Raw genomic sequence first — 24489 nt, forward strand, 5'->3', positions numbered from 1 at the left:
ATACTGTTCTATCATTAAAACTTAAAACAGATGTGAATTCAGAAGAATTAAAAATATTTGATTAATGATATGATGTTCCCGTTCACAACAAAATTTCTAACATATGAGATCAATCAGGCTGTATAAATGATACTTTCAGGGCAACTTTGTGCTTGAAAATGATGAGATGCTGGACCTACAGAAGGAAGAGTATGATGCAATCCTAGCCTTAAGCGTTACCAAATGGGTGCACTTCAACTGGGGTGACGAGGGACTGAAGAGGTTCTTCAAGAGGGTTTACAAGCAGCTGAGGCCTGGAGGGAGGTTTATCCTAGAGCCACAACCTTGGTCCTCTTACAAGAAGAAAAAGAAGCTGACAGTAGGATTTTGAGCTATTTTCAAGATTTTCTAGTCTTTATGTAAGGGACTACACAAATAGCTACATGTAATTGGTTGGGATCGAACCAATAACCTTGCCCTTCACAGGCAGACGCTCTACGCTGCTCAATAGCATTCAAGATAGTAAAATTAAATTCTGCTATGTCATTTGTATTATGGAACACACGATTACTGTAATTTATAGTTTACAGTTACATGTAGTTGTGGTTTATAAACTTTGCAATTGATGTCTACAGATGAAATTTGTACATCTAATATTCTATTTCGAAATTACGTTATGATAAGGCCTAAAAAAATTGTTTGGTTAGGGTTACACCCTTTTCAAAAATAGGTAGTGTAGGTAGGCTTTTTTTATATTAGGCTTTATATAAGAATGTCATTTTCATTATTGGAGAATTGTGGTAAGTTATCTTCTGTATAAGCATTTAAGGTTTAAAACTACATATTGAAAAGCAATTAAAAAAAAAAGAAAAAAAAAATTCAAACTGTCTATAAAAACGGTAGGGTTGGCGCCTATTCCGTAGGTAGGGTCGGGTAACCCGAACCAAATGTATTTTTTTTTTTAGGCCTAAGTGAATTCACCTTTCAAGAATTTATATTGTTCATTGTCATTACACCTGAGATATTGTTACATTTTTCATCCTTGAACATGAAGAGAGGGCTTTTTAAAAGTAAAGTGTAATGTTTCAGTCTGTCCAGTCTCAGAGACTGTTTTAAGGTTGTGTTGCAAAACAGCAGACCTTAATTATTTGTTACTGTTTTCAGAAAAGCTGCTACATAAACTGAGTGCTCCTTGTGCTCACTATAAACTAATCTGCTTTTTTCAGCCTGCCATCCATGAGAACTTCAAGAACATCCATCTACGCCCTGAACAGTTCACAGACTACCTGTTGTCTCGGGAGATTGGTTTTAGCACCTGTAACACTGTGGATGTTCCCTATAATGCATCCAAGGGTAAGGTTTTGGCATATTTAAATCAGAAGAATGGTTTATGAACCTTTTGTGTTGTGGGACAGTTGCCTGTGAAGCATGGCAGACAAAATTATAGGGATCATATTCGGCAGTGTTTTGGTCTGCTGCACACTTTCATGTTGGCTATGTATACAAATCATAAGCATAAAGTTTTCATGGAATAATTAACCAAACTTGGTCTGAATGTTTTTATATATCGAAATAGTAATAATAATAATCTTACCCAACACCAATACAAAGCTAAGTCACTGTGACATTATGCAGTCTTTTAAAAAGGCACTTCAAGCAGGTGACATTTATAAATATTGATCTGTCAGTCTGACATTTCAAAGAAAGAGAGATTAAGAGATATGTTTAACTTATGTTTCCTTTTATAAATACAAATTTGCACATGGTCTTGACAGACATTAGCATGTACATCACAGATATTACAAGTAGGGAATTTAATTATAAAGTGGCATATTATGAGGATAAATCTACATGTATCTAGGAATCATAAGAATAAACAATATAAACTAAACCAAGAATATCCACAACAACTCAACATTCACATGTTTAAAATGATATTCATTTCAGGATTTCGAAGGCCGATTCTCGTGTTCGGCAAGCCAGACACCATCCAAAGCAGCCCATGGTCTGAGATCGGCAACGCCACCCCCATACCAAGCAAATATCAGATCCACAATCCTATACCCGAATCTGAAGTCACTGAAGACAGTTCTTCATCTTCAAACTCTTCATGTTCACAGTGTTCATCAGAGTATTCTGAATCATCCAGCCAAGCTTCGAGTCTGGCTAATTGTGACAAGATTATGGCCAACATTGAGAAAAGTTCACTTAAAGTGAGTTTCAGTTTTGATGCCCTGAAGGAAGATGAAGGCGTAAAAGTTGACACTGAAGGTATTAAAGATAAAGGGAATGTTGAAAAACAAGATGGTGACATAAGTGCTATGGATCTTGAAGTAGCAAGTGTGGAAGAAGTGAAAGCAAACCAGGTTGACTCAGAAAATTTTGATGGCAAAAATGTGGTTGAAAAAGGGATATAGTCTTCATACTACCATGTAGCTATCTTTCAACTGAAGAGGAAGATACAATTGCAATGTAATTAGACACAACCTAACTACAGAAGAATTTAAGATATTTAGTTACTCATAATATCTAGGGTTTTAGCCAGGTTTTAAAAAGGACAGGGTGCTGCAGAAAGGGGACAGGGTGTTGCAGACAGGGGACAGGGTGCTGCAGAAAGGGGACAGGGTGCTGCAGAAAGGGGACAGGGTGCACAGTGCTTAGGGACAAGAGGGCACATTGTATCTGGCAGTGAATAATTATAGCATTATGAATTTTATAGAAAATGTTTGGAATTGTCCTTATTTAAAGTTATATTAGGTTTCAACTACCAAATATGTAAAGTTTGTATGAATTCATAATCATATTTCAGGTTTTTATAAAAACAAGAAATATTTGATTATCTTAAAGATGCACTCTTACTCCCAAATAAGATTTACCACAATTAATACTATTGTTTTAATATTCCTAAAAATATGGATAAATGTCGAAAACAATAGTTATTATGAAGGAAACTGAGTTTAATTTGAAAGAGAGCATCAAATACGTTATTTCTACCTTATGACACTATACTAGACAGTAAATCTTTTAACATTCACCAATCATTTAATATTTATGCGCTTTCTGCTATCAAATACACGGTTACAATCTTGTTATCGGTAATTAATATTTTCCATAAATGCATTATTTAGTAAGTATTTAAAGGTTTATCACTCAAAATTATTATTGTTATACATGTGTATGTATTGATTTTGAATAAGAGTGTCACTTTAAGCATTTTATTCTTTAAAGGCAGTAGGGTGCATAATCTGGTCTCCATGAAGGCAGAAGGGTTCTTAAAAAAGGACAGGGTGCAGCACCCTCACATACCCTCTAGCTAAAACCCTTAACATCTTTACAGAAATGTGCTACCAGCAGATAGTGCTATAAAGAGTGAAAGACCGTGTTAAAGTAAGCATGATTAATCAGTTTATGTGTGCAGGGCTTCCATCAATAATTTGTAATTGGAACTTAGTGGAAGTATGAACATTCCCTGAAATGTTGATTTTTATGTCTTTTGAACATAAGATTTTCTTCACTATTCTTCAAGAGTGCTACCCAAAAAGGACATGGTGCAACACCCTGCCATAAATCTTGAGATAAAAACTGTATTTTGGTATGGCAGCTACAGTCTAACAGACTCACCATACATATTGATAAATTTGTGACTTACTTGTATGCATTTGTCAAATGTACATTTAGTGCTTAATATGAAAATCCTTATTTTGTCAACAGTAGTGTTATACGGGCATTCACATTGATGATTATAATAATGCTTATTGTGTAAAAATTTGGTACATTTTTTTAATGCTTTGCTATAGAATTTTAATGAATGAAATTTGATAGTTGAAAAAAAAAGTTAATGGTAAATAAAATTATAAAGTATAATGCATTTTTAGCTGGTCTTTTTTTGTAGAAAAAAGGTTTAGTCATTTTCAAAGCCTTGTTGTGGTGCCTTGTTCGCATCATGATTATGCAAAACCTTTAAACCTGGCTGAAAACCCCAGCTTTTCACATGAAACTTGGTGCACATGTTACCACTGACTACAGGCCCATACACTTGTCTATAAAGATTGAACCGTGCCCCTTGATTGTCTGAAAAAGATGTGCAAAACCTTGATTTTAAAGCACATCTAACAAAAACAATAGGCTTAAATAATTTTCCAGTTATTCCCATTGACTGTCTAAGGGGAAAACATGCTACTGTAGTATAACATTAACCTTGGCCTGAGGAAGAATTAAATCTTCAGATATTAAGGCGAAACTTTTTTGATAAAAATTGGGCAGAAATTCAGCCCAATTCACTATCCCTAAAAGTAAACATTTTTCACAAATATCGGACTTGACATTCACATCCATTTTACTCTTAACAACTATCACAGATATGTATGATTTCAATCTTAGGCCCTTTAAATTCTTCAAATCCAGGAGCAGCTTTGCTTTGTTAATTTGTTTGAAGTATATTATGGTATCAAAATACACAATTTTAGGCATTTTGCTGCTATTTTCACAATTAGAAGGGCCTTTACCCCCTTAATAACAAGATCCGGAAAAAAAACACTAACTTATTTAATATGGTAACAATTTTCAGTGACAATACACATGCACAAAGCCCATAGCTATAATGATTAGTCGAGGTACGCCCCTTATCAAGTTGGTGGGAAAGATGGCAGATGAGCATTGGAAGCCAGATGTGGTGCTCTTGTTTGGAAAGTGAAGCAAGTTTTATGTAACATAAATTTACATGAAATATATTCTGTACACTTTCTATATTTTAGCCGATCTTGCAATTGAATGACATACTGGTATGGTTGTTCTACCTCTTCTAAAGCATAACAAATTTTCAAGCTAAAATACTTGTTTTACTGACTATTCTTCGTTACTTTGCAAACTTGGTACGCATTTATTATTATGAGTCAACTTGTTATGTATTTGAAATTTGTATTTCATGGAAACTCATAAAAAAATGATTGTCTCTCTGAAGAAAAGTTGAACTATTATGAAGTGTGCATTGCAAAGAACTATTAAATTTATATAAATTTTGTTGTGTAATAATGCCTTTTTGTGAGCTCTATCTATGCATGACTTACCACTCTTTTTATTCATTATTTGTGTGCTTTTCATCTGTTTATGTTCTTGTTAATGCAACCTTGGTTATCAATTGTTCTTGTAATTATTATTAAATAATGAATCAGTCTTTCTTTGTCTTTTTCTAGCTTATGTAACCCTTAAAGATAGCCTAGGTTACCCGGTATTGCAGCGGTTTGAATACCCCAGATTTCCCAATCAACAATGTCTTGAGGCTTTGTGGTAATTGCAGCTATTTTAAAAAAAAAATTATATATATTTGCGCTGTGTGTGAAATATGACTAGTTTTACATTTTAAAAAAAAAACGATAATGTTGTTATATTTAAAAAAATGAGTCTCAGACTTGAGAGGTTACAGATACTTTGGCCATGATAATGATAAGTCTTGAGTTCAAGTCTAGACACAGAATCAGTATAGTCCTTTTTTAAATTACAAAAATCTTTATTTTATTCATGTTACAAATATATATGTGAATAGTTGTACAATTTCGAATAGTAAATTTTTTTAGCAAAACTCCGCCTAGAAAGAATGATGCAATGAAGATTTGCAGTTTTGCCAGGTGAGTCTGAACTCAGACTTGAGACTGTTTGTAATCATAGCCCTGAATCAATAATTCTTCCCCACACATATGGGTCATCTGGAGTAAAATATGTGTATGACACGAGGCCAAATCAGAATCAGCTGGTTTATACTCGAGAAGCCATACTTGTGCCCTATCACTCAAAGAAATCTAAGACTGCGCGCTCTGCCAAAATGGAGAGACCTCTGGTGTGGCGACTGTCAAAGTTGTCAGCTTCCGGTTCGATCAGCTTTCTTACTATGACCTCAGATCAGACGAAGACTACCTGCTGGCCCGTATATTACAAAAATTCTTTCTTTTTTTAAAATCAAATTTCATCTCATTTTACCACATAACATCAAAAGTTCAATTTCAATATCTTGTATGTTTTGCACTGTTTAAATCTGCATTCTCTCATACTAGAATATGATAATCAAAAACTTTTAAAATTCCTTTCTACTGCAAAAAAGGTAATTAATCACAACTTAATTGTTTTTAAACAATTACTTAAGTAAATTTTTTGCTCTAGAATTAGTTTTCTCAGAATTGTTGACAAAAAGTTTTTTTCACAGATTCTTTAAATATAAGATGTTTTTAAAAGAAAAAACATATAATTATTTTTTTTAAACTATTTTGTTCTTGAGATTTGTCTCAAGTATTTTATGTGATATTGGGGCCTTGCTCCAGTAAGATTGTCATTTCTTAATGATGAGCACAACTCATTTTGACCAAAAAACAACCTGCCAATGTTTAAAAAGACATTTCAAAAAGAAGTACGGTAAATTCTCATGTAAATTGTGTTGTTTATATTGTTGGTAAATATCTTAATAGAATTATAGTTTTAGAACAAAAAATAGGATATCCTTTGCCACATTAAAGCTGCACTCCCACAGATTTACCATTTTAACAACTTTTTTTTTGTTTTGATTTGAAGTTATCGTGAAACCAGTGTTATAAGACCGCTGACAAAAGATCAAGTCACAGTTTTTCATATTTGCGGTCAAAAATGAAGGATTTATGGCTATAAGTGTTATCAAAGCTTTGAGAAAGATGCATTAAACAGCACCTTTTTATCATAAATTTGAAAACCAGCGATCTGATTTTTTGCCAGCAGTCTTATAATTATGGTTTCCATGCATCTCCAAAATGTTCATTGACTGATATAGAGACAAGAAAATACAAATAAAATATGTTTATTGCACAGGTAAATAAGCATAAAACACACATATAGAAATCAAAACAACCAAATAAATAAATTATAAAAAGTTACAACAGCTCTACAAGAAAATATCCAGTTTTTAGAGCATAAATGTCCTCAAAATCAAGTTTGATACATAAAGGCATAGTTTCCGCATAATATTGTGGATAATTAAATTTCACTTTTTAGATGGAGCTCGTGTTTATGAGATAATTAATAACAATTTATGTAGAAAAGAGTAATATCACAAAGTTTAATATATTCAAATGTACAAGAACATTAGAATTCTGTAATTCAGTGTCACAGGTGGAAGGCGTCCCAGATTTTCTACTTAAAGTCACCATGACCTTTGACATATTGACCCCAAAAATTATAAAGGTCATTTACTGACCATGACCAATCAATGTGCTTACCATGTTTGAAGACTTTTATTATACAAAGTTGTTCAAACGTTATTGATTGGAAATAAAAGCCTACTCACCATAGTTTTTCAAGTAAGGCCTTAAAGGGTAAACTTGACCTTTGACATATTGACCCTGAAATCAATAGGGGTCACCTTCTGACTATAACCAAGGTGAATACCATGTTTGAAGTCTCTGCACAATATAATTTGAAAATAAAAGTGTGACAAGTAGACCAAGTAATCCTTATTCATTTAGTTTCGTGTTGTAATTACACTCATTGTCAAAGAAAAGAATACTATAGATATTTCATATTTTCGATAACTTTCATACCACATTTTGACATTCAATCAAGACCTCTTAAAAATTACTCAGGTAAAGTGTATACTTTTTGCCTTCAACTGAATCTTAAAAGAAAATTGTTCTCATTTTACAGTTTTTGTTTTTTTTAAAATGCATGCTAACAATGATGTACACCAACACCAAGGGAATGACATTACTTAAGCTAGTTTTTAAAAAAAAACAGACAAGCTAATACAATTGATTTCACCTATTCTTTACGTCACTGTTCTTTTTATCATCTTTCCTATCTTTTTCAGACTTGCTTCGCCTTCTTTTCTTCTGTTTCAATTCACCAGGCTCAAATACTTGGGCCAATTCTGGTAAACTTTTCGTCTTATAAACGTCATCTGCATTATCTTCCCCTTCTTCAACCTCATAACCATCTCCATCCAATCTATTTATAGAAACAAACTGGTTCACTCTGTCATTCTCAATCCCAGACTCCCCTTCTCTAGAAACCTGCGCCTTACTGTCATTCTCATGAAAAACCACTGCCGTACATGCACAGTCAGATTTGGCAGCCTCTTCCTCATCATCAAGAGATTTTGACATTTCACCAACTGTAGTGGAACTCATAGCCAGCTCATCCACACTCTCTATAGATTTTGACAGTTCACCAACTTTAGAAGCACTCATAGTCATCTCATCCATACTCTCTATAGATTTTGACATTTCACATACTTTGGCAATCATATCTTTAACAAATCCAGGTTTTACAGCTTCTTCAGAAGTCGGTGAACATAAAATAGTGGCTGTATCTTCATCTGAATCAGAAGTTACAATACTAAAACTACTGGTATCTTCAGATTCAACAATGGGGCTTATACCTGAAGCCATAGGAGAATTTTCTCTTTCACTCCTTAGTGCCTCAGCTGCAATATCTGGCATATGAGGACTCAGTCCTATAAGAGGTCCGACTTTAATTATATCACTTATATCATTAGCATCAGCATCAATTGGAATAACATGGACATCAGCATCTGTTGATTCATTTGGACTTAAACTATCTGTTCCACTTTCTTCTGCTTTTGTATCTATATTATCAATAACATTTTCTTTGTCTACATCAATACTTTCACCCACTGCACCAATATTAACTTCAACTGTATCAACAGTATCTTTAGCGTCCTTATCTGTAGGTTCAGTCTTCTTTTCCAAGCTTATATTTACAGTAACATCAACTTCATCAGCTTTTGCCTCACCAGAATCATTGTCCACATTCTCTACAGAAACATCCTTAACTGGTTCCTTAATCTCAGCAGAGAGTCTTTTAATAGTACTTTCCTTTCTCTGTGATGGGGCTCTAAGCAGACCCTTAGTTTTAATGAGTTCTTCGTCCATAGGGTTGACACGGTTGGCTTGTTTCAGGTCTCTCTCTTCTTCTGCAGCTCTCAAAGCATCACATCTGAAGGGTAAATTAAAATGTTAATAAAGACATGAGTGCTCTTGATTGAATGCCAATGCTGGTCATGTTCTTTTTCAGTAAAAAAAGAGTCATTGCATTACAATTATTAAAGAAATAGTTTTAAGCCTACCTTCACATTATCAATTGCAATATGTGTACTAAACCTCAAATATTTCTAACAGATTTTGAGTCATGACCATGGTTATGCCAATTCCCTTTTCTTTTCTTTTGAAAAACAGACAAGCTCATATCGCAATTTTGTGGTTCTTTTCAATTTCCCAGTTGCAATAAAAATATTAAGGCTAAAGATCATAAAATTCCATGCGTAACCTCATTTTTGGTATGAACTTTTTAATTAAACTATCATTAAGTATATTTATCGTATAGATTCTGCCCATAACTTTAACCATTGCTCCTTAGCACTCCTACTCCTTAGCACTCCTAAGCAGTGTTAAGGTTTATGTCTAAGATGGTCAAGGTGCTTAATTTCACTTGCTGCTTTATTATGTACCATGAAACACTTAACTTGAAAAATGTTGTTACCAAGATTTTAGCATCTGAAATTAATTCTTTATTTAAAACGCATTTCAAACTCGTACCTCTGCTGCGAGTCAGGCTGCATGGTGTTGATGGTGTTCAACAGAGCCTGATGCTGATTGTCATGTTCAGCTGCATTGTACGCTTTTCCCAGTCTGAAATATATTCATCAGTTTAAACAGCAACTTGAATTGAATATATTTTACAACGATTGTGCAACAAGTTATTAAACATTATATTATCACTTTCGTTGGCATAATGTTGTGCGAGGGCGGTCTTGTGTTGGTCTTGTGTTGTATGGGGAACAAAAGTACCCAGAGGAAACCCACTTGTTTGGCTTGGTTCCCACTAACAAACTCACATGCTCCCTGGCCAGAATCAAACCTGTTAAAGGGTAACGTATTGATAATATTGGTAACATACTATAAAACCTATTTTAGATTTCAGATTTAAACATATCAAACATATCAACATTGGATACTGGTTTGAAAAGTTCTAATAGGAGGGGTGGTAACTCACAAGAAAAAAAAAAACATGATGGAACAACATGGATTAACCTGCTGAGGGCACCGCAGGGAAAACACCTCCCTCGTCTGTCTTTTTTTATTTGAAATCAAGATGCATAACGCCACAATTATCAAATCAAGAGTATGGTTTGAGATGTGAATATTGCCAATGGCACTTATGTTCAAAGTTTCATGAGAATATCTTTAATAATCATTTTTTTAGTTATGGGAAGTGTTAAAGTTTTTGCATGAATACAACACTGAAGCTGACAACATGAAGGCTATGATCAAATACTGAAATACAGCCATTAAAGCACTCAAGATTACGGGTATGTTTTTTGCAAGGAAACAATTCCTAGTCACAATACTACATAAACCAAAAAGTAAACCAGAAACTTCCGTCAGAAATGTCAGGCCTTTTTCTGTCAATTTGGGGAAATAAACCCTGGGCAATTTGAGAATATTAGTGTCATAAAAATTTGTCAACGTTATTGCTCACATCGAAATTTGGGATTTTTTATAGTGAGCATTAGAAAAATAAGACACAGTTATCCTGCTGGGATCAAAAGGAGGAAAATTACTTAAGCTTTCTCGGCAGATAACAGACCACAAAGAATAGATCATTTCAGGCCCTATACATACTTTTTCTTTGACAGAAATATTTGCTGTGGGGCGACATATTTCTTTGGTTCCCGTATATTAGTTTGTATACACTACATATGTGTAAGCACATAGGAGTTGGGAACCGTATTGTAATGAATATTAAATCTGAGGGCTCCAAATGTGGTTATTCATTGTTTACATCAGATTCCAGATACCGGTATTATTTTACCAAATTTCATGTCATTTAATTTGGTTTTTGATTTATTGGTTGATCAGATTGGGAAATATACATAGTAGTTTAATTTGGTTTTTGGAATGGATCAGATTGTCAGAATCGGACCCCTGGGTACTGCAGAGAAAAGCCTGGTTGTGGAATAATAAAGGGATGTTACCGCTGTACTTACTTTGGAGCCAGTCTTTGTGTGACATTGGCTATTGATGACATAAAGGACATCAGTTTATGCAGAATGGTCTTCACGGAGCCAATCTCGGACTTTAATCTGCACACATCCTGTAGTTGGGCTGGAAACAGATTTCATAGTAAATGTTAACATCTTTCCCTTCTTCAAAGGGATTCTCTAGCATATTTACTGACAGCAAAATTTGTTTCACAAAGTGTTCAAATTTATTTGTTTAATTTTTTGGTTATGAACAACCCCCAACTATGAGAGATAACAATTTGAACAGGAATCTGCAAATTCAAGCATAAATTCATCCATTTTTTACTGCCTTACAATTGCTTTTCGGCAATAGGAGGTTATTTTGTATAAAATCTTTAAAAGTTTATAAACAAAAGATTTCATATTTGAACTTCTGACAACATACCAATTTTATAAGCAGTGTTTTCACAAAACACACGAAAAAAAGTCTGAACCTATCAAAATTATTATAAGCACAAAACTGAAGTGCTGAAAAGGCCAAAACGTAAATAAAAGGATCGATTCTTATTTTCCAGTATGAGGGCTCAGTTGCAATTTTGCAAATTTTCTAAGAAGCGCTGAAGCTAAAAATATACCTGCTAGATGATGCTTATCATAGAATCAAATTGACATGGCCTTAAACCTGTAGCTACTGTTACATTTAAAATGTCATTCTGAAACTGTAGACAATTGTTCATACCTTGGTAGACCTCCTGTTCTGCTGCTATCATCTCCAGAGATTCTTCCCAATGCTGTAAACAGAGATTATATCATAAAAACTGAGTGTTTGATCAGAACATTCTATTAATTCTCTGCAACCTAATTTAATATCACACCATTACTTAGCTTACTATTGCTAGCATTTTCTCTTTAATGAATTTCACTATAAAATTTAATCAAAAGCATTCAGTCAAATTTAGAAATGAGCAAGAGCCCCAACTGTCACAAAATATGCCCTTCCTAATATATATAAGACACCAAGTAAGGTAATATGTGATTGTATGTTTAGACAATTTAGAGAGCGGACACTGTAAATACATTTTTGCCAATTCAAAAGTCATAACTCTGGAGTGACTGAGGTGACATGTCTGGTTCTCGGATCTGACCAAGTTTTCAGCCCATATACATTTTGACCAAACTAGATCATTTGAAAAAAGGCTACTAAAGTAATTGATTGGACATGACTGATCTGACGTAATTCCTATAATTGCAAGGTGATAACTCTCTAGGGACTACATCGATATGTCTGGTTATCAAACTAATCAGAGAAATTCTGCCAATACACATTGTGACCAAATTTGGTGATAATTGGACAAAGGATTCTAAACTTATGGAGCAGACAAGACCAATTTTAGGTTACACAGTATCTGTCCACCCTGGCGCAGTGGTTGTGGTATCCGACTGTATTAAAACTAAAGGGATCCAGGCTCCATTCCTGCTACCGATCCTATACATACTTTTCTTTTTTTTCAATATTATTATATAATAAACATCCTTTTTTTACCTTTCACATAAGTATGTACGTCAAAATGATAAGATTTTTGCATTTCATAACAATAACCATTGGGCCTTTAATTACACCAACCAACCTTCTCAAGTCCTGTCTGTTTTCCCTCCACATGTATCAAGTGATCATCCAGTTTTTCCTCAGTGGTAGAGATACAAGACTTTATATCACTGACAGTAATCTCCCTTGTCAGGCTTCGTCTGAGAGTAATGTCCCTTTGTAATTCCTGAACAGACTGCTTCAGTTTGTCTACTTTGCTCATTAACTCCTGAAAAGATGACAGTGAATCAGAATTTATGCTTGTATACATAGTAACATATATCATGCCTCCAACATAAATGACACACAGCAAAGGTCCAGGACTGGTCATGCGGTGACCCCATATTTTCCCATATTGGGTCACCAAATTTAAATCATACCAAAATGGCATCTATATTCTGATTTCGATGAATATTCCGATGAATAAATGAGACAAATACATGTTACGGGGTAAGTAGGCGACTGGAAACCATATTCGGGTGAGAGCCTCGTATCTCCCATATCGGGTCACCTACTTACCTTGTAACTTATAAAATTGGACAATTTTATCTTATTTTAACAATTTAACATCCCATGTACATATCAACACTGGGGGCTTTAAGACTTTCGAAAATTTCCTTTTAAGTGCAAATTCAATGCACAAAATTTGAAAATCACTTCTTATCCAGATCCTAAATAAAATGTTCATGTATATTCATTAAAAAAAATAATGAAACTCATATACCATTATGATGATGAAATTTGGCCACAAAATGGTCAGAAAACATATACACAATAGCCAGACAAAATAAAAATGCTTTATCAATGGAAATACTTCCTTTTCATGTTAAATGAAAATCTGCTATCTACATGTGACTCAGTAACTGTGTACTTACAAGAAGAGCGCCTTAAAGGGGAAGCCAATGCTCATCTTCTTTTCAATTGCTCAAGGGGCATAACTAAACTATCTTTTAAGCCAGAGTCATGGACATTGGTACACATGCTCACATTGACCCTGGAAACATGTGTACCAAGTTTCATATGAATTACATGATTGTTTTTCATCTAAGGCAAGTTTAAAAATGAAAATCATGACAAGGCCGACAACGACAACAATGCTATAACAATTTTCTACAAAAAATTATAGTAAGTGCCTGTCATACCCTGTGAGATTCATCAAACTCTTTGCAATGGTCAGCAAAGAACCCCTTAGTCTCCAACAGTTTCAGCTTCAAAGATTTCCTCTTCTGTAAGGAGTTTCTATTGGACTCCCCACTGCAAGCCGCCTCATCTTGTCTCACACCGGCGGATGTCATGGTTATTGTTGTGTTGGTTTCAAACCTGACAGAAAATTTGACCCAATATCAGTGTAAGTTTAAGTAATTTACTGTTCTGTAGAGAGTTGGTACTGGAGTCACCACAACAAGTTCTCTGGTCATAGTATTAACCGGCTGTTGTCAAGGTGATAGTTGCGATGGTCTCAACCCTGACAAAAAAACTGAATCAAAGATCCCGTATTATTTTAAACTAGAACGGCATTGTTCTAAATATGTAATGATTCACAAGATAGTTATAGTTTCAAATGACATGGGTAAGTAAGATATTTATTCCAAAAACATTTCTTAATTTTCAAGATATAAAAATAGAACTACAGCATAGTCTACTATATCCTGTGGTTACAATAAGCGTAAGTCCATAAGCCCTTCACTGGTAAATGTCTCCTGGGCTTGCTAAAAAGTTGGAATTTACATCACCAGACTTGTTTCAATTTCTTAGGTGATTTAGGAACATGGACTTGTTCAAGGTATGTCCCTGTAGTTTTCATTGTATCAATGTTTATCAATTTAATTTTTCCAAAGTTTCATATTGAAATTATTTGTGAGTTTGAAAAATTGTGAAGGAGCAACATATTCCAATTTCTGTTGCTTTCTGATGATAAAGAAATGGAAGATCAAACAAATGATTAAATAATCACAAATTTTAAACCTAAAAAACATGGCCCCCAAAAAATCCAAAACAAGACATCACAACATCAAAGCAATCTACAGTGTATACAATATACCTGGTAGCAGCAGTGGCACTGCTGGTGACCGGTGGGGATCCGTTTCTGTGGGGAAACAACAGAGGCTCCAGGCACCTGCAAATGGAAAGGAAAGTTATTTAATGTTCCGTTTATTCTTGAATTGAGATTCCTTCAGAAGAACAAAATACACCTTAATTAAGTATGAAACATTTTTTTTTATAAATTCTGTGTTTGCATAAGACTGTGATTTGAGTTACACTGTTTCATTTTAAAAAGGACATGATGCTACAAAAGAGGGACAGGGTGCTAAGGCACATTGTATCAGGCTTTGAAGAACTTCAACATTATGAATTTTACAAAAAATGATAAAAAAATGATTATAGTAGGTTTCATTGACAAATCTGTAAAGTTTGTATATATCATCCAATTGAACTTTTAATCCAACTTTTAATCCAAACAAAAAATATTTGATAGTCTATTATTCTATGAAGACAGAAGGGTGCCCATGCTGGTCTCCATGAGGGCAGATGGGTGCTACCCCCCCCCCCCCCCCACCAAAAAAATGACAGTGTGCATAACCCATAAACCTTTAGCTTAACCACCAAATGTATACACCCACATCCTTATGGCTTATGCTTTGTCAGATTCTTAGATTAAGGGCAGGTTAAGGTCATCAGGGCCAAAACCCGGTGAACACTTGGATATAACAGTATGCTTTGTGGGATTGAACAATTTTTTTAACCAGTGGATGGGGCGTATAGCCAATGACTAAAAGTTAAGCATGAAAAACATTCAGACAGTTTTGGGCTTCTAAAATCCTGTTCATGGTCCTGCTGGCCCCCTGTCGTGATTTTTACAAACCATTACCTCAACACTAAATCATTCTATCATTAATTCAAAATATGGATGCCACATTGGTTTACGTTATAATGAAAACAGAGTTTTACTCATTTTAGAAAGGATAAAACCAAAAATCATCAACTTATTTATACTTTGCCAGTTTTGTCTTGTACTCTGTGACAATGTCGCTGGTTTGAGATGGGTGTAGTGGTTGTTGTACTTGAATGATGGCTTTCAAACGTCGCATCATCTCCTGTAAAATAAACATAAAATTAAGAGACAAATTCAAACTCAGGAGAATAAATATGTAGGCCCATAAGATTTCTAAAGCAAGGAACAAACAAGAGTGTCATTGGTGAATACAAACACGTATCTGTTTATTCTGTCCAAAAAGGGGTATTGCTCAGTTATGGGGCCTGCTATACATGAGTGTATTGTCTCTTGCAACGTATGTAATAAGTTTCATTTGTGTGTATCTTGAAACATTTAAAAAAGTTTTACAGTGACGAAATCAGCACAAATCCAACCGATTTTGTTTTTTTACACAGCAGGGAGACTTGTTCATCCAAAACTTGAAAATTTGATGACTGCTTGTGAGTTAGGTTTAATGGAGTTTTTGCATGCTACCAACAACAATATCACCTCGGTCACAAAACCCACACTTTTTTTAATCTTACAAAAACAACAGACAAGTTAAAACACCCCTGGCCCCTCAGGCCTATACAACTGAAATATTGTTAACACCCCGAAAAGATTTCACCAACTTGGGCCTTCAAGCTGCTAATTTTTATGTGGACTAGAATCTCTGCTAAGCTGTTCACATTGACAATTTTCACATATACATTTACATGCAATCCTGTTTTCAATGATCAAAAATTGCACACCCTAGCAAGCACGGGCTACAGAAAAACCCAGATGTTGTTTTGTAGTTACAATTATTATAATATAAACATTTAGTTTTTAGGCTTGTGTGAGACAGTCGTTAATTCCAAGACTATTTCTAATGCAACAATAAACCAAAACATCAGCCAATGCAGTCCTTCTCTACTCACATAAGTAAAATCGAGGAACTCATATTTGCTTGTGGAGCTACAGAAAGCAGCGCAGGTGACGAGGTGCACATGCAGCGTGGGTAGAAATGTTCGTAGGCTGACCAGCTGGTTCTTAAATAACTCCTCCTTCTCGACATACTGCCTAAAATCAGGGTGAAATAATAACAGTAAATATGGTACATGATAATTTGATAAGATACATCATTGACTTAATATAAAGAAAAAATATTCTAGTTGTTTCTTAAAGAAATTTTCTGCTTACTTTCTGAAATCAGAGATAAATAATTAGGAAAAAAAAGGGTTTAATGTGACAATACACAAGTTTATAGCATGTACTATGATGTAGAATCATTGACTATCAGATCAACAAGCACCAATTCTTACTCTAGTCTCTATTATGAAACATGGGTTAAAAAAAGTCAACAAGCCCTGCAATGTAAAAATCAGATTTTGAGCAAGCCCAGCAAACATTTTAAAAAAGGCAGGATTTGCAGGCTATAAGCTGATATAATTACTCTGGAGTACATTTCCTGGGGAAAAAATGGAACTTATGTCCATTTTGAGCAGCAGTTAGAAAGTATCTTTTGTTAAAACCTCTTGAAGTGAGAGGCAGTTACCTATACTACTTAACCATTATCACTTCTACAATACACTTTACGTCTGAAAACCCTGATACCTATCTATTTCCTGTACAAGAGCATCCCTGGTCTGCGCTATCTGTTCCTGAATAGCGTCATACAGTATTGAAATATCATGCTTTTCCCGTTCTGAATTGGTACTGATCTCCTCGAGAAGAGCTTTCAGCAGTAGGATGCCGTCTCGGACAGAGCACTGGAGATCTCTGATTGACTGAAATGTTGGAAGAAACTGTGTTTCCAATCTATACAACAGTCAAGATTTACTTTACTTTATTTCATAAATTGATGTGGTTTATTGAAATACAATGGTAGATTATATACTGATAAACTCACCGTTTGAAAACTGTGGGTTTTTCAAAATACAATCTCACTGTTTCTCTTTAATTTTACAACTTCAGTATGAAAAAAAATTCAAATTGCAGTTATTCATATTTATGTTCGAAAGTTAATGTCTTATAGCTAAAGGGGTTACTTATACTTAAATAAAAATGCATAAAACATCATTTTTTTTTTTAATATGGAAACATGCACACTGTTGTTTTTTTGTCAGCAGTCTTATATTACTGGTTTCGAGACATTTCCGCAAAAATTGACTTATTCCAAAGACAAATATAAAAAAGGTTCCAAAACGTTCAATCTATGAGATTGCAGCTTTACGCCATATACCTGCATTGTATCATCAATCTTTTGACAACCCTGCTTGTAGGCAGTCTCCAGGTCTACACAATGGGAGCGACTCTCTCTGTAAGAAAAACAGTCATAGTATATCAAACAGGGACACCCCAAGCTGATGACAATCGGCGTCTGTTTTCTCTTTCAGTTAAAAAAGGGGAATAACTCAACAACTACTGAGGCCAGAGTTATGGGCCAAACTGCTACACATAAGCATATTGTCACTTGAAACATGTGAACAAAGTTGCACATGACTGTCTTATTTTATGTACAACCAAGGTTCAAAATCTTACATGCTGAAGATGGATTTTGTCACAGATTTCTTTGCAATATGGGGTATAACATTATTATGACACTAATATTTTATTTGATATTCAGTATATAGCCAATTGCAAAGAAATATTTTTATCTCTTATGCATTTAAATATCATATAACTACAGCAAGAATGATGTAAAACTGTAGAAAATGGCAGTGAAATCGCTAGTGCATAAAATGTAGTCAAGCTTATATTACAAGTAATCAGATTTGTCAAGCTTATATTTCAAATATCAGATGTAGTCAAGCTTATATTACAATTAATGGCATGTAGGCAAGCTTATATTACAATTAATCAGAGGTTGTCAAGCTTATATTACAAGTAATCAGATTTGTCAAGCTTATATTTCAAATATCAGATGTAGTCAAGCTTATCTTACACTTTCATATCCCTAAAGCAGTTGATACACAGCATCACTTTTTTCTCAGTGGAAAACAATATGTATGGCTCCCTATGGACCTCTGAAAAACAGAAGGATCATGTGTGTACACACGCAGGTTGCTTTATATGCACAAGCATGAAGACCCCAGCCATGTAAAATCACATCTGGGCTTACTAAAATTACAGTGATACAGGCCAAATAGCTTGGGTATGTTTCTTTTAAAACAAAGTTTGGGCTTTGGTCTGAAAATCTTTCTGACATACAGAAATGACCTGTGCTTCAAAAATAATTTCTTGCAGACTGTACATGATTTTTTGCATGTATTATGTAATAACATGAGTTGACAGTACTGTGTAACATTCAGTGGAGCTCTATAAGTACATCAATACAATTATACTGATTCAATATGAATTATTAAAACGTGACTGACTGAAAACTGGTGACTGGCAGAGTATGAACATATTTATAAATATGAAATATTTCAAAACTTTTATGTGCCAAAATTGAAGCTAAGAGAGCATGCCACTGTGTTATGAGTACTGTAAGAGTATATAGAAATGTCCATGAACTTTCAAATCAAAAGTTAAAAGAAGTAAACTTGCAACACAAACAAAAACTCATGAACACAAGTTTACAGTTATCACATAAGTAAATTTGTGTACTTCTTGACATTTTTTTACCAGATCAATTTAAATTCATCAAGATTTGACTAAATTATTATTTTATCTAATATCATGAAAGCCTTTCTGACTATAATGGGTTTTATTAATGATTCATTATACTTACTGCAGTCTTTCTGACTATCCCGGGTGTGTTTTGTGTGTAGCACCACATGATGGCTGGAGAACATTTTGGCATGATGTGTCTCCTCTCGACATTGTAGACACAGGGGTTGGCTGCACGTCTTACAGAAAAACATCTCCCCGCTGGTCTGAAAATAGGGAGGGACAGCGCCTTACTATGGAGTATAATTCACCCCAAAATAGGGAGGGAAGGGTTATAATTATCGTGAAATATTTAAATAAAAGGGATAACTTGGGAATATAAATTAATAGCATCTTATTAAACTATGTCTCTTTATCAAATACCTTTTCACAGTTGGCACATTGTACAGAGTCTCCTGCTGATGATTCAACTAGAAACTTGAGTATAGGGTCTGGTGAGGGAAGGGTCTGGCCTTCCTTTAATACTGTCACTACTCTGAAATTAAAATGCATTCTTTTAGAGAGGACATAAGACTTGTAGATGCAGTAGCTTATTACACATAGATTAGTGTTGATAGTATTTAACTCTTTGTATTCAATTTTATATTACTTGATTTCGGCTTGAAGGCTTGTTCTAGTTTCATTCACTGTTGTACTACTTATGTCACATGGTGAGAAAAATGTGCAGCAGAAAAGAGCTCACATAGTTCCCCTCACTGATAGGGTAAGTGCTGTACCAAATAATCCACTGGGCCGCTTACACACCTTCTCAACACCTGCATAGATAATGAAATGGTACCATAACATACTCCCCTTCAAAAGTTGAATTTGTCCCCGAAATTCCAGCATAGTGATCAAGCTGCGAATCTGTTTATGTAACGATACCATGACAATTATAAAGACAATTCTTCATACCCACAAACTGGACAAGTCAGTCGGCCATCATCCACTCTGTTAGCAAGACAACCAGCACAGAAGCTGTGGTAGCACTGAAGAATGCAGGGTTCCTGGTACTGGTCAGTACATAGGCGACACTGGAGGGGGTTCCACCGTGTCGATTCCAAGTCATCAATGTCCAGTTGGTCAGCTGGCAAGTGGACATGGCCAGACATCTCTGGTATGGCACTGAGGACACTTCAACAGTTCCTTAAAAAAATGGTAGATATTATTATACATTGTAGTCCAACCTTATATACTAAACATTTTTTTGTACATAAGGCTCCAGTAGAGTTTGATAAATAAGTTATGATAACTAATTTGAGTCTTAATTCTTGCATCACTGGTTATTTTAGTATATTCAGCATAATAAGTAGAACTGTAAGCCATAGGCTAACGAATACCCCCACCCCTCCATGTCTAGGTTGTTTGCCCTGGAGTTAGGCCGGACAAAGCTAATTTTGCCTACAAGGAGAGATAACTCCAGTCAGGGTCATGTGACCTGTACCAAATTCACAGAGGCGAAAGTTTACAACATGGCCATTAATTTCTGAAAGTTTGATAAAGATTTGTTGAATAATAACAAAGATGAATCCCGGACAGGGCTTATTTTGCCTACTTTAACACATCAAGGGGAGATAACTCCAGTCAGGGTCATGTGACCTGTACCAAATTCACAGAGGCGAAAGTTTACAACATGGCCATTAATTTCTGAAAGTTTGATAAAGATTTGTTGAATAATAACAAAGATGAATCCCGAACAGGGCTTAATTTGCCTACTTTAACACATCAAGGGGAGATAACTCTGGTCAGGGTCATGTGACCCGTACCAATTTCACAGAGGCGCAAGTTTACATCATGGCCATTAATATCTGAAAGTTTGAAAAAGATTTGTTCAATAACGACAAAGATGAATCCCGGACAAAAAAAAACGGACGGACAGACGGACAGACAGACAGACGGACAGACGGACAACCCGATTCCAGTATACGCCCCCCAAACTTTGTTTTGGGGGGTATAATAATCAATTTTAAAAACACCTTTACTGGAAAGATAAATATGTATAGTCTAGGCATAAAGTGTAAATCTGTTTTAAATGCAAACACCAGTTTAAAAGGTGCACAAAATAGTTTGATGCAAAAAAATGTTTTTGATTTTAATCATTAATGCATGATCATGTTTTACTCATTGGTCTTTCATTTTTAAAAAAATGCATACCATTTAGGTACAATTAAAACTAGAAATGTGTCCATAGGACACGGATGCCCCCACTTCGATTTTTTGTCACAGAAAATAAGCCATAGTGATTATTCAGGATAATCTGCACATATAGGATAAGTTGAGTTGAGTTGGGTTTTACGGCATCGCAAGACTGTATAGGTTATATGGCGCCATTCAGGCAGGAAAAAACTTGTTGGATCAACATTGGACACATACTTTTCAAGAATTAGATTGGAAACATATATTTTTGAAGTATTTTTGGCAAAAAAGGGCCGTAACTCCTAAATGACTAAAGCGATTTCCATGACTATCGAACTTGATCAAGATATTATGGTCACAAACATGTGTTTAAAGTTTGGTGAGGATTGGACAAACAGTTTTCAAGAATTAGATTGGAAACATATATTTTTGAAGTATTTTTGGCAAAAAAGGGCCGTAACTCCTAAATGACTAAAGCGATTTCCATGACTATCGAACTTGATCAAGATATTATGGTCACAAACATGTGTTTAAAGTTTGGTGAGGATTGGACAAACGGTTTTCAAGAATTAGATCGGAAACAATCTTCGGGACGTACGTACGTACAGACAGACAGACGTACGTACGGACAAGGGCAACCCTATATGCCGCCACTTTGTGGGGGCATAAAAAATAATAGCCTTAATAACTGTTTTTCTCTATATTACAAAGTACATGGTCATAAAATTATATTCCACAGTTAAAAAAGCACCAATCATTAAAATCAATTAAGTTAAACATGATAAAGTGTAAAATTTATCAAATTAAAGGTATCAACCTTTATGGTGCACCTTTAATGAATAGTTTCAAAACAGTTTATCTTGTTATGGCAGAAATGTTACTGACTTGTGTGTAAGTTTTTTTAAAATAAATGACCTCATTACATTAAATTGTGACCAATCAGCATATAAAAAATATAATGTATGCCTATAGTCATAATATATATAATGAGTCATTCTCAAGATATTTCACACACTAAGTCATTTCATATCACATCATGGGTAATACTGTATTCTGTAAACAAAATACTAAAGAAATCCATACGCGAAAAGCGTGATATTTAAAAGACAACATCCAATAAAACAAAATATTAAAATCTGGTACGTAAATGATGGGTGCAAAAACAGTAATAATGGTCCTCTTCGTGAGATCAAATATTTCAATGTATTGATAACAATGATGATCAATTTAGGAATAAAAATTTATGGTATAAATATAACAGATGGATTGATATAGAAGATAATAGATAAACTAATGTTATACCGTATTTGGTGCTTTTTGAAGTAAGTACAATAATGAAATGGTATTGTGTAATTTTTCACGAATATACTTTTAGGTTAAACTCAACTAATTCATTACCCGTGCTTGTCAAACTCATACACAGTAGCGCCCCTTGATACATTTTGATTGACTGATTGATTGACTGATTGATTGATTGATTCGTTCGTTCGTTAGTTTGTTCGTTCGTTCGCTCGCTCGTTATTTATTTATTTATTTATTTATTTATTTATTTATTTATTTATTTATTTATTTATTTATTTATTTATTTATTTATTTATTTATTTACTTACTTACTTACTTACTTATTTATTTATTTATTTATTTATTTATTTATTTATTTATTTATTTATTTATTTATTTATTTATTTATTTATTTATTTATTTATTTATTTATTTATTTATCTATTTATTTATTATCTTCAACTTAGCTGGGACCAATTTTGAAACCCTTAACTGAGTCAGCGCACCCGGAAGGAGTAAAATATTTCCCTCAGAGCCTAAATATGATAGATAAAAGATTTATTTTCAAAATATCACGATATCGAATATGGCATATGTGTACAAATAAATATACAATACCGTGTTTATATGCATTACCGTGTTTGAAGACTTTTCATTTTCATAAATAAAAATAAACAATTAACCTAAACTGTGTCTAAATGCCGAATAAGCATTAACAGCAACAGCATAATTTAAATAAAGGAGACTAATGTATATGTAATAAACCTATCATCTCGGATAATGCATTTTATTACATTTGGCATGGAACGATGACGGTCGGTACACAATGTACAACGACACCTTAATCCAATTACCATGTTTCATTACCATATTGCATATTTCTTAAAAATAATTGTATACATGTACCATTTATGACAAACTGGAATTGAAGACTCTTTGGTGTTCCCGGCCAGAGTTAATGTTCAGGAAAAATGTTAAAAAAACTTTATTCATTCTGAATACATGTTAACTTCATATGACGAATATATTTAAATTTAAGCTACTTTGAATACATCCTCGGCACTCCTATAGGTTATGATACGCTGGGGTGCCGAGGATGCTTTGAATACAGCTTGAAAATTATATGAATTAATTTCCGTTCGAAACTATTTAAACATAGAATTAAACTTTTCATTTTGGCTGAATATTGATCAAGAGACATACCGGCTATCTTTATCCCGTTTGGAAGAAACTCTGTTGTTTTTTTCTACGTAGAACATATTAAAGCTGCACTCTCACGGATTCACTGTTTTGACAACTTTTTTATTTTTTGTCTTGGAATGAGTCAGTTTTTGCGTAAATATCTGCAAACCAGTGATAAAAGACTGTTGCCAAATATCAGATGTTTTATGGCTATAAGCGCGTTACTAACGGTTTAAGAAAAAATGCATAACACATCAATTTTTGAACTTAAACATAAAAATCTGCGATCTGATTTTGTCAGCAGTCTTATGTGACTGGTTTCCATGCATGTTCGCATAAATTGGCTCGTTCCAAGACAAAACATAAAAAAGTCAAAACGTTCAATCTGTGAGAGTGCAGCTTTAAAATAGAAAATATTTAGTAAGGCCTATGCCTAGTATGATAAAATTCATTGGTCTCATGTAGCACAAACTTTATAGTTCAGTTTAATTTCTTTATACCATATAGTATATAATACATATATCAATATTCAATATAAACCACAGGTGCTTGACACAAACTTTTTTAATCTTATATATGGGCTATATACTATAATTAGATAGTATATAGCCCATATAGAACATTAAAAAAAGTTTGTGTCAAGCCCCTGTGATATAAACTTTACTATAAGAATAATTGTTTAAGTGATGTTATATTTCTTTCGAGTTTCAATTTCATACTTAT

The 24489-nt window shown here is 34.1% G+C and overlaps 2 protein-coding genes across 3 annotated transcripts in view; one reads left to right on the forward strand and one right to left on the reverse strand.

Annotated features, from left to right (window-relative positions):
- The window catches only part of LOC128202673 (7SK snRNA methylphosphate capping enzyme-like), a 6733-nt gene extending 1582 nt beyond the window's left edge, over positions 1 to 5151 (forward strand). The window contains exons 2-4 of the mRNA XM_052903716.1: positions 140 to 358; positions 1206 to 1332; positions 1927 to 5151. Of these exons, the coding sequence (XP_052759676.1) occupies positions 140 to 358; positions 1206 to 1332; positions 1927 to 2396 (816 nt within the window). The 3' untranslated portion in view covers positions 2397 to 5151. The remainder of the gene's footprint in view (positions 1 to 139; positions 359 to 1205; positions 1333 to 1926) is intronic.
- A 1629-nt stretch (positions 5152 to 6780) lies between these two features.
- Positions 6781 to 22630, reverse strand: LOC128245460 (RING finger protein 207-like). Of its 2 annotated transcripts, none has more exons than XM_052963632.1 (16): positions 22606 to 22630; positions 20083 to 20313; positions 19552 to 19663; positions 19250 to 19394; positions 18461 to 18542; positions 17759 to 17834; positions 17131 to 17303; positions 16455 to 16596; positions 15555 to 15655; positions 14602 to 14676; positions 13703 to 13880; positions 12604 to 12789; positions 11715 to 11766; positions 11000 to 11117; positions 9549 to 9641; positions 6781 to 8949 (listed from the first exon to the last, which is right to left on the reverse strand). In XM_052963632.1, exons 2-16 carry the CDS (start codon positions 20277 to 20279, stop codon positions 7749 to 7751), a joined length of 2931 nt encoding a protein of 976 aa, XP_052819592.1. In that variant the 5' UTR covers positions 20280 to 20313; positions 22606 to 22630; the 3' UTR covers positions 6781 to 7748. The 2 variants fall into 2 exon arrangements, with proteins under 2 accessions (XP_052819592.1, XP_052819594.1); XM_052963634.1 differs by lacking the exon at positions 22606 to 22630 and adding an exon at positions 19871 to 19943 and having other exon boundaries at positions 20083 to 20205.
- Positions 22631 to 24489: the final 1859 nt, after the last annotated feature.

The sequence above is a fragment of the Mya arenaria genome, chromosome 9, assembly GCF_026914265.1.
Source record: "Mya arenaria isolate MELC-2E11 chromosome 9, ASM2691426v1".
NCBI classification, from domain to species: domain Eukaryota; kingdom Metazoa; phylum Mollusca; class Bivalvia; order Myida; family Myidae; genus Mya; species Mya arenaria.

Excerpts from the sequence above, each read along its gene's own strand:
- LOC128245460 (XM_052963632.1), bottom strand. The coding sequence starts at position 20,279 with ATGTCTGGCCATGTCCACTTGCCAGCTGACCAACTGGACATTGATGAC. Across the intron at positions 17,304-17,758 it reads AGATTGATGATACAATGCAG|TCAATCAGAGATCTCCAGTG; the intron begins GTATATGGCGTA and ends CCAACATTTCAG. Across the intron at positions 11,118-11,714 it reads AGAACAGGAGGTCTACCAAG|CCCAACTACAGGATGTGTGC; the intron begins GTATGAACAATT and ends ATCTGTTTCCAG.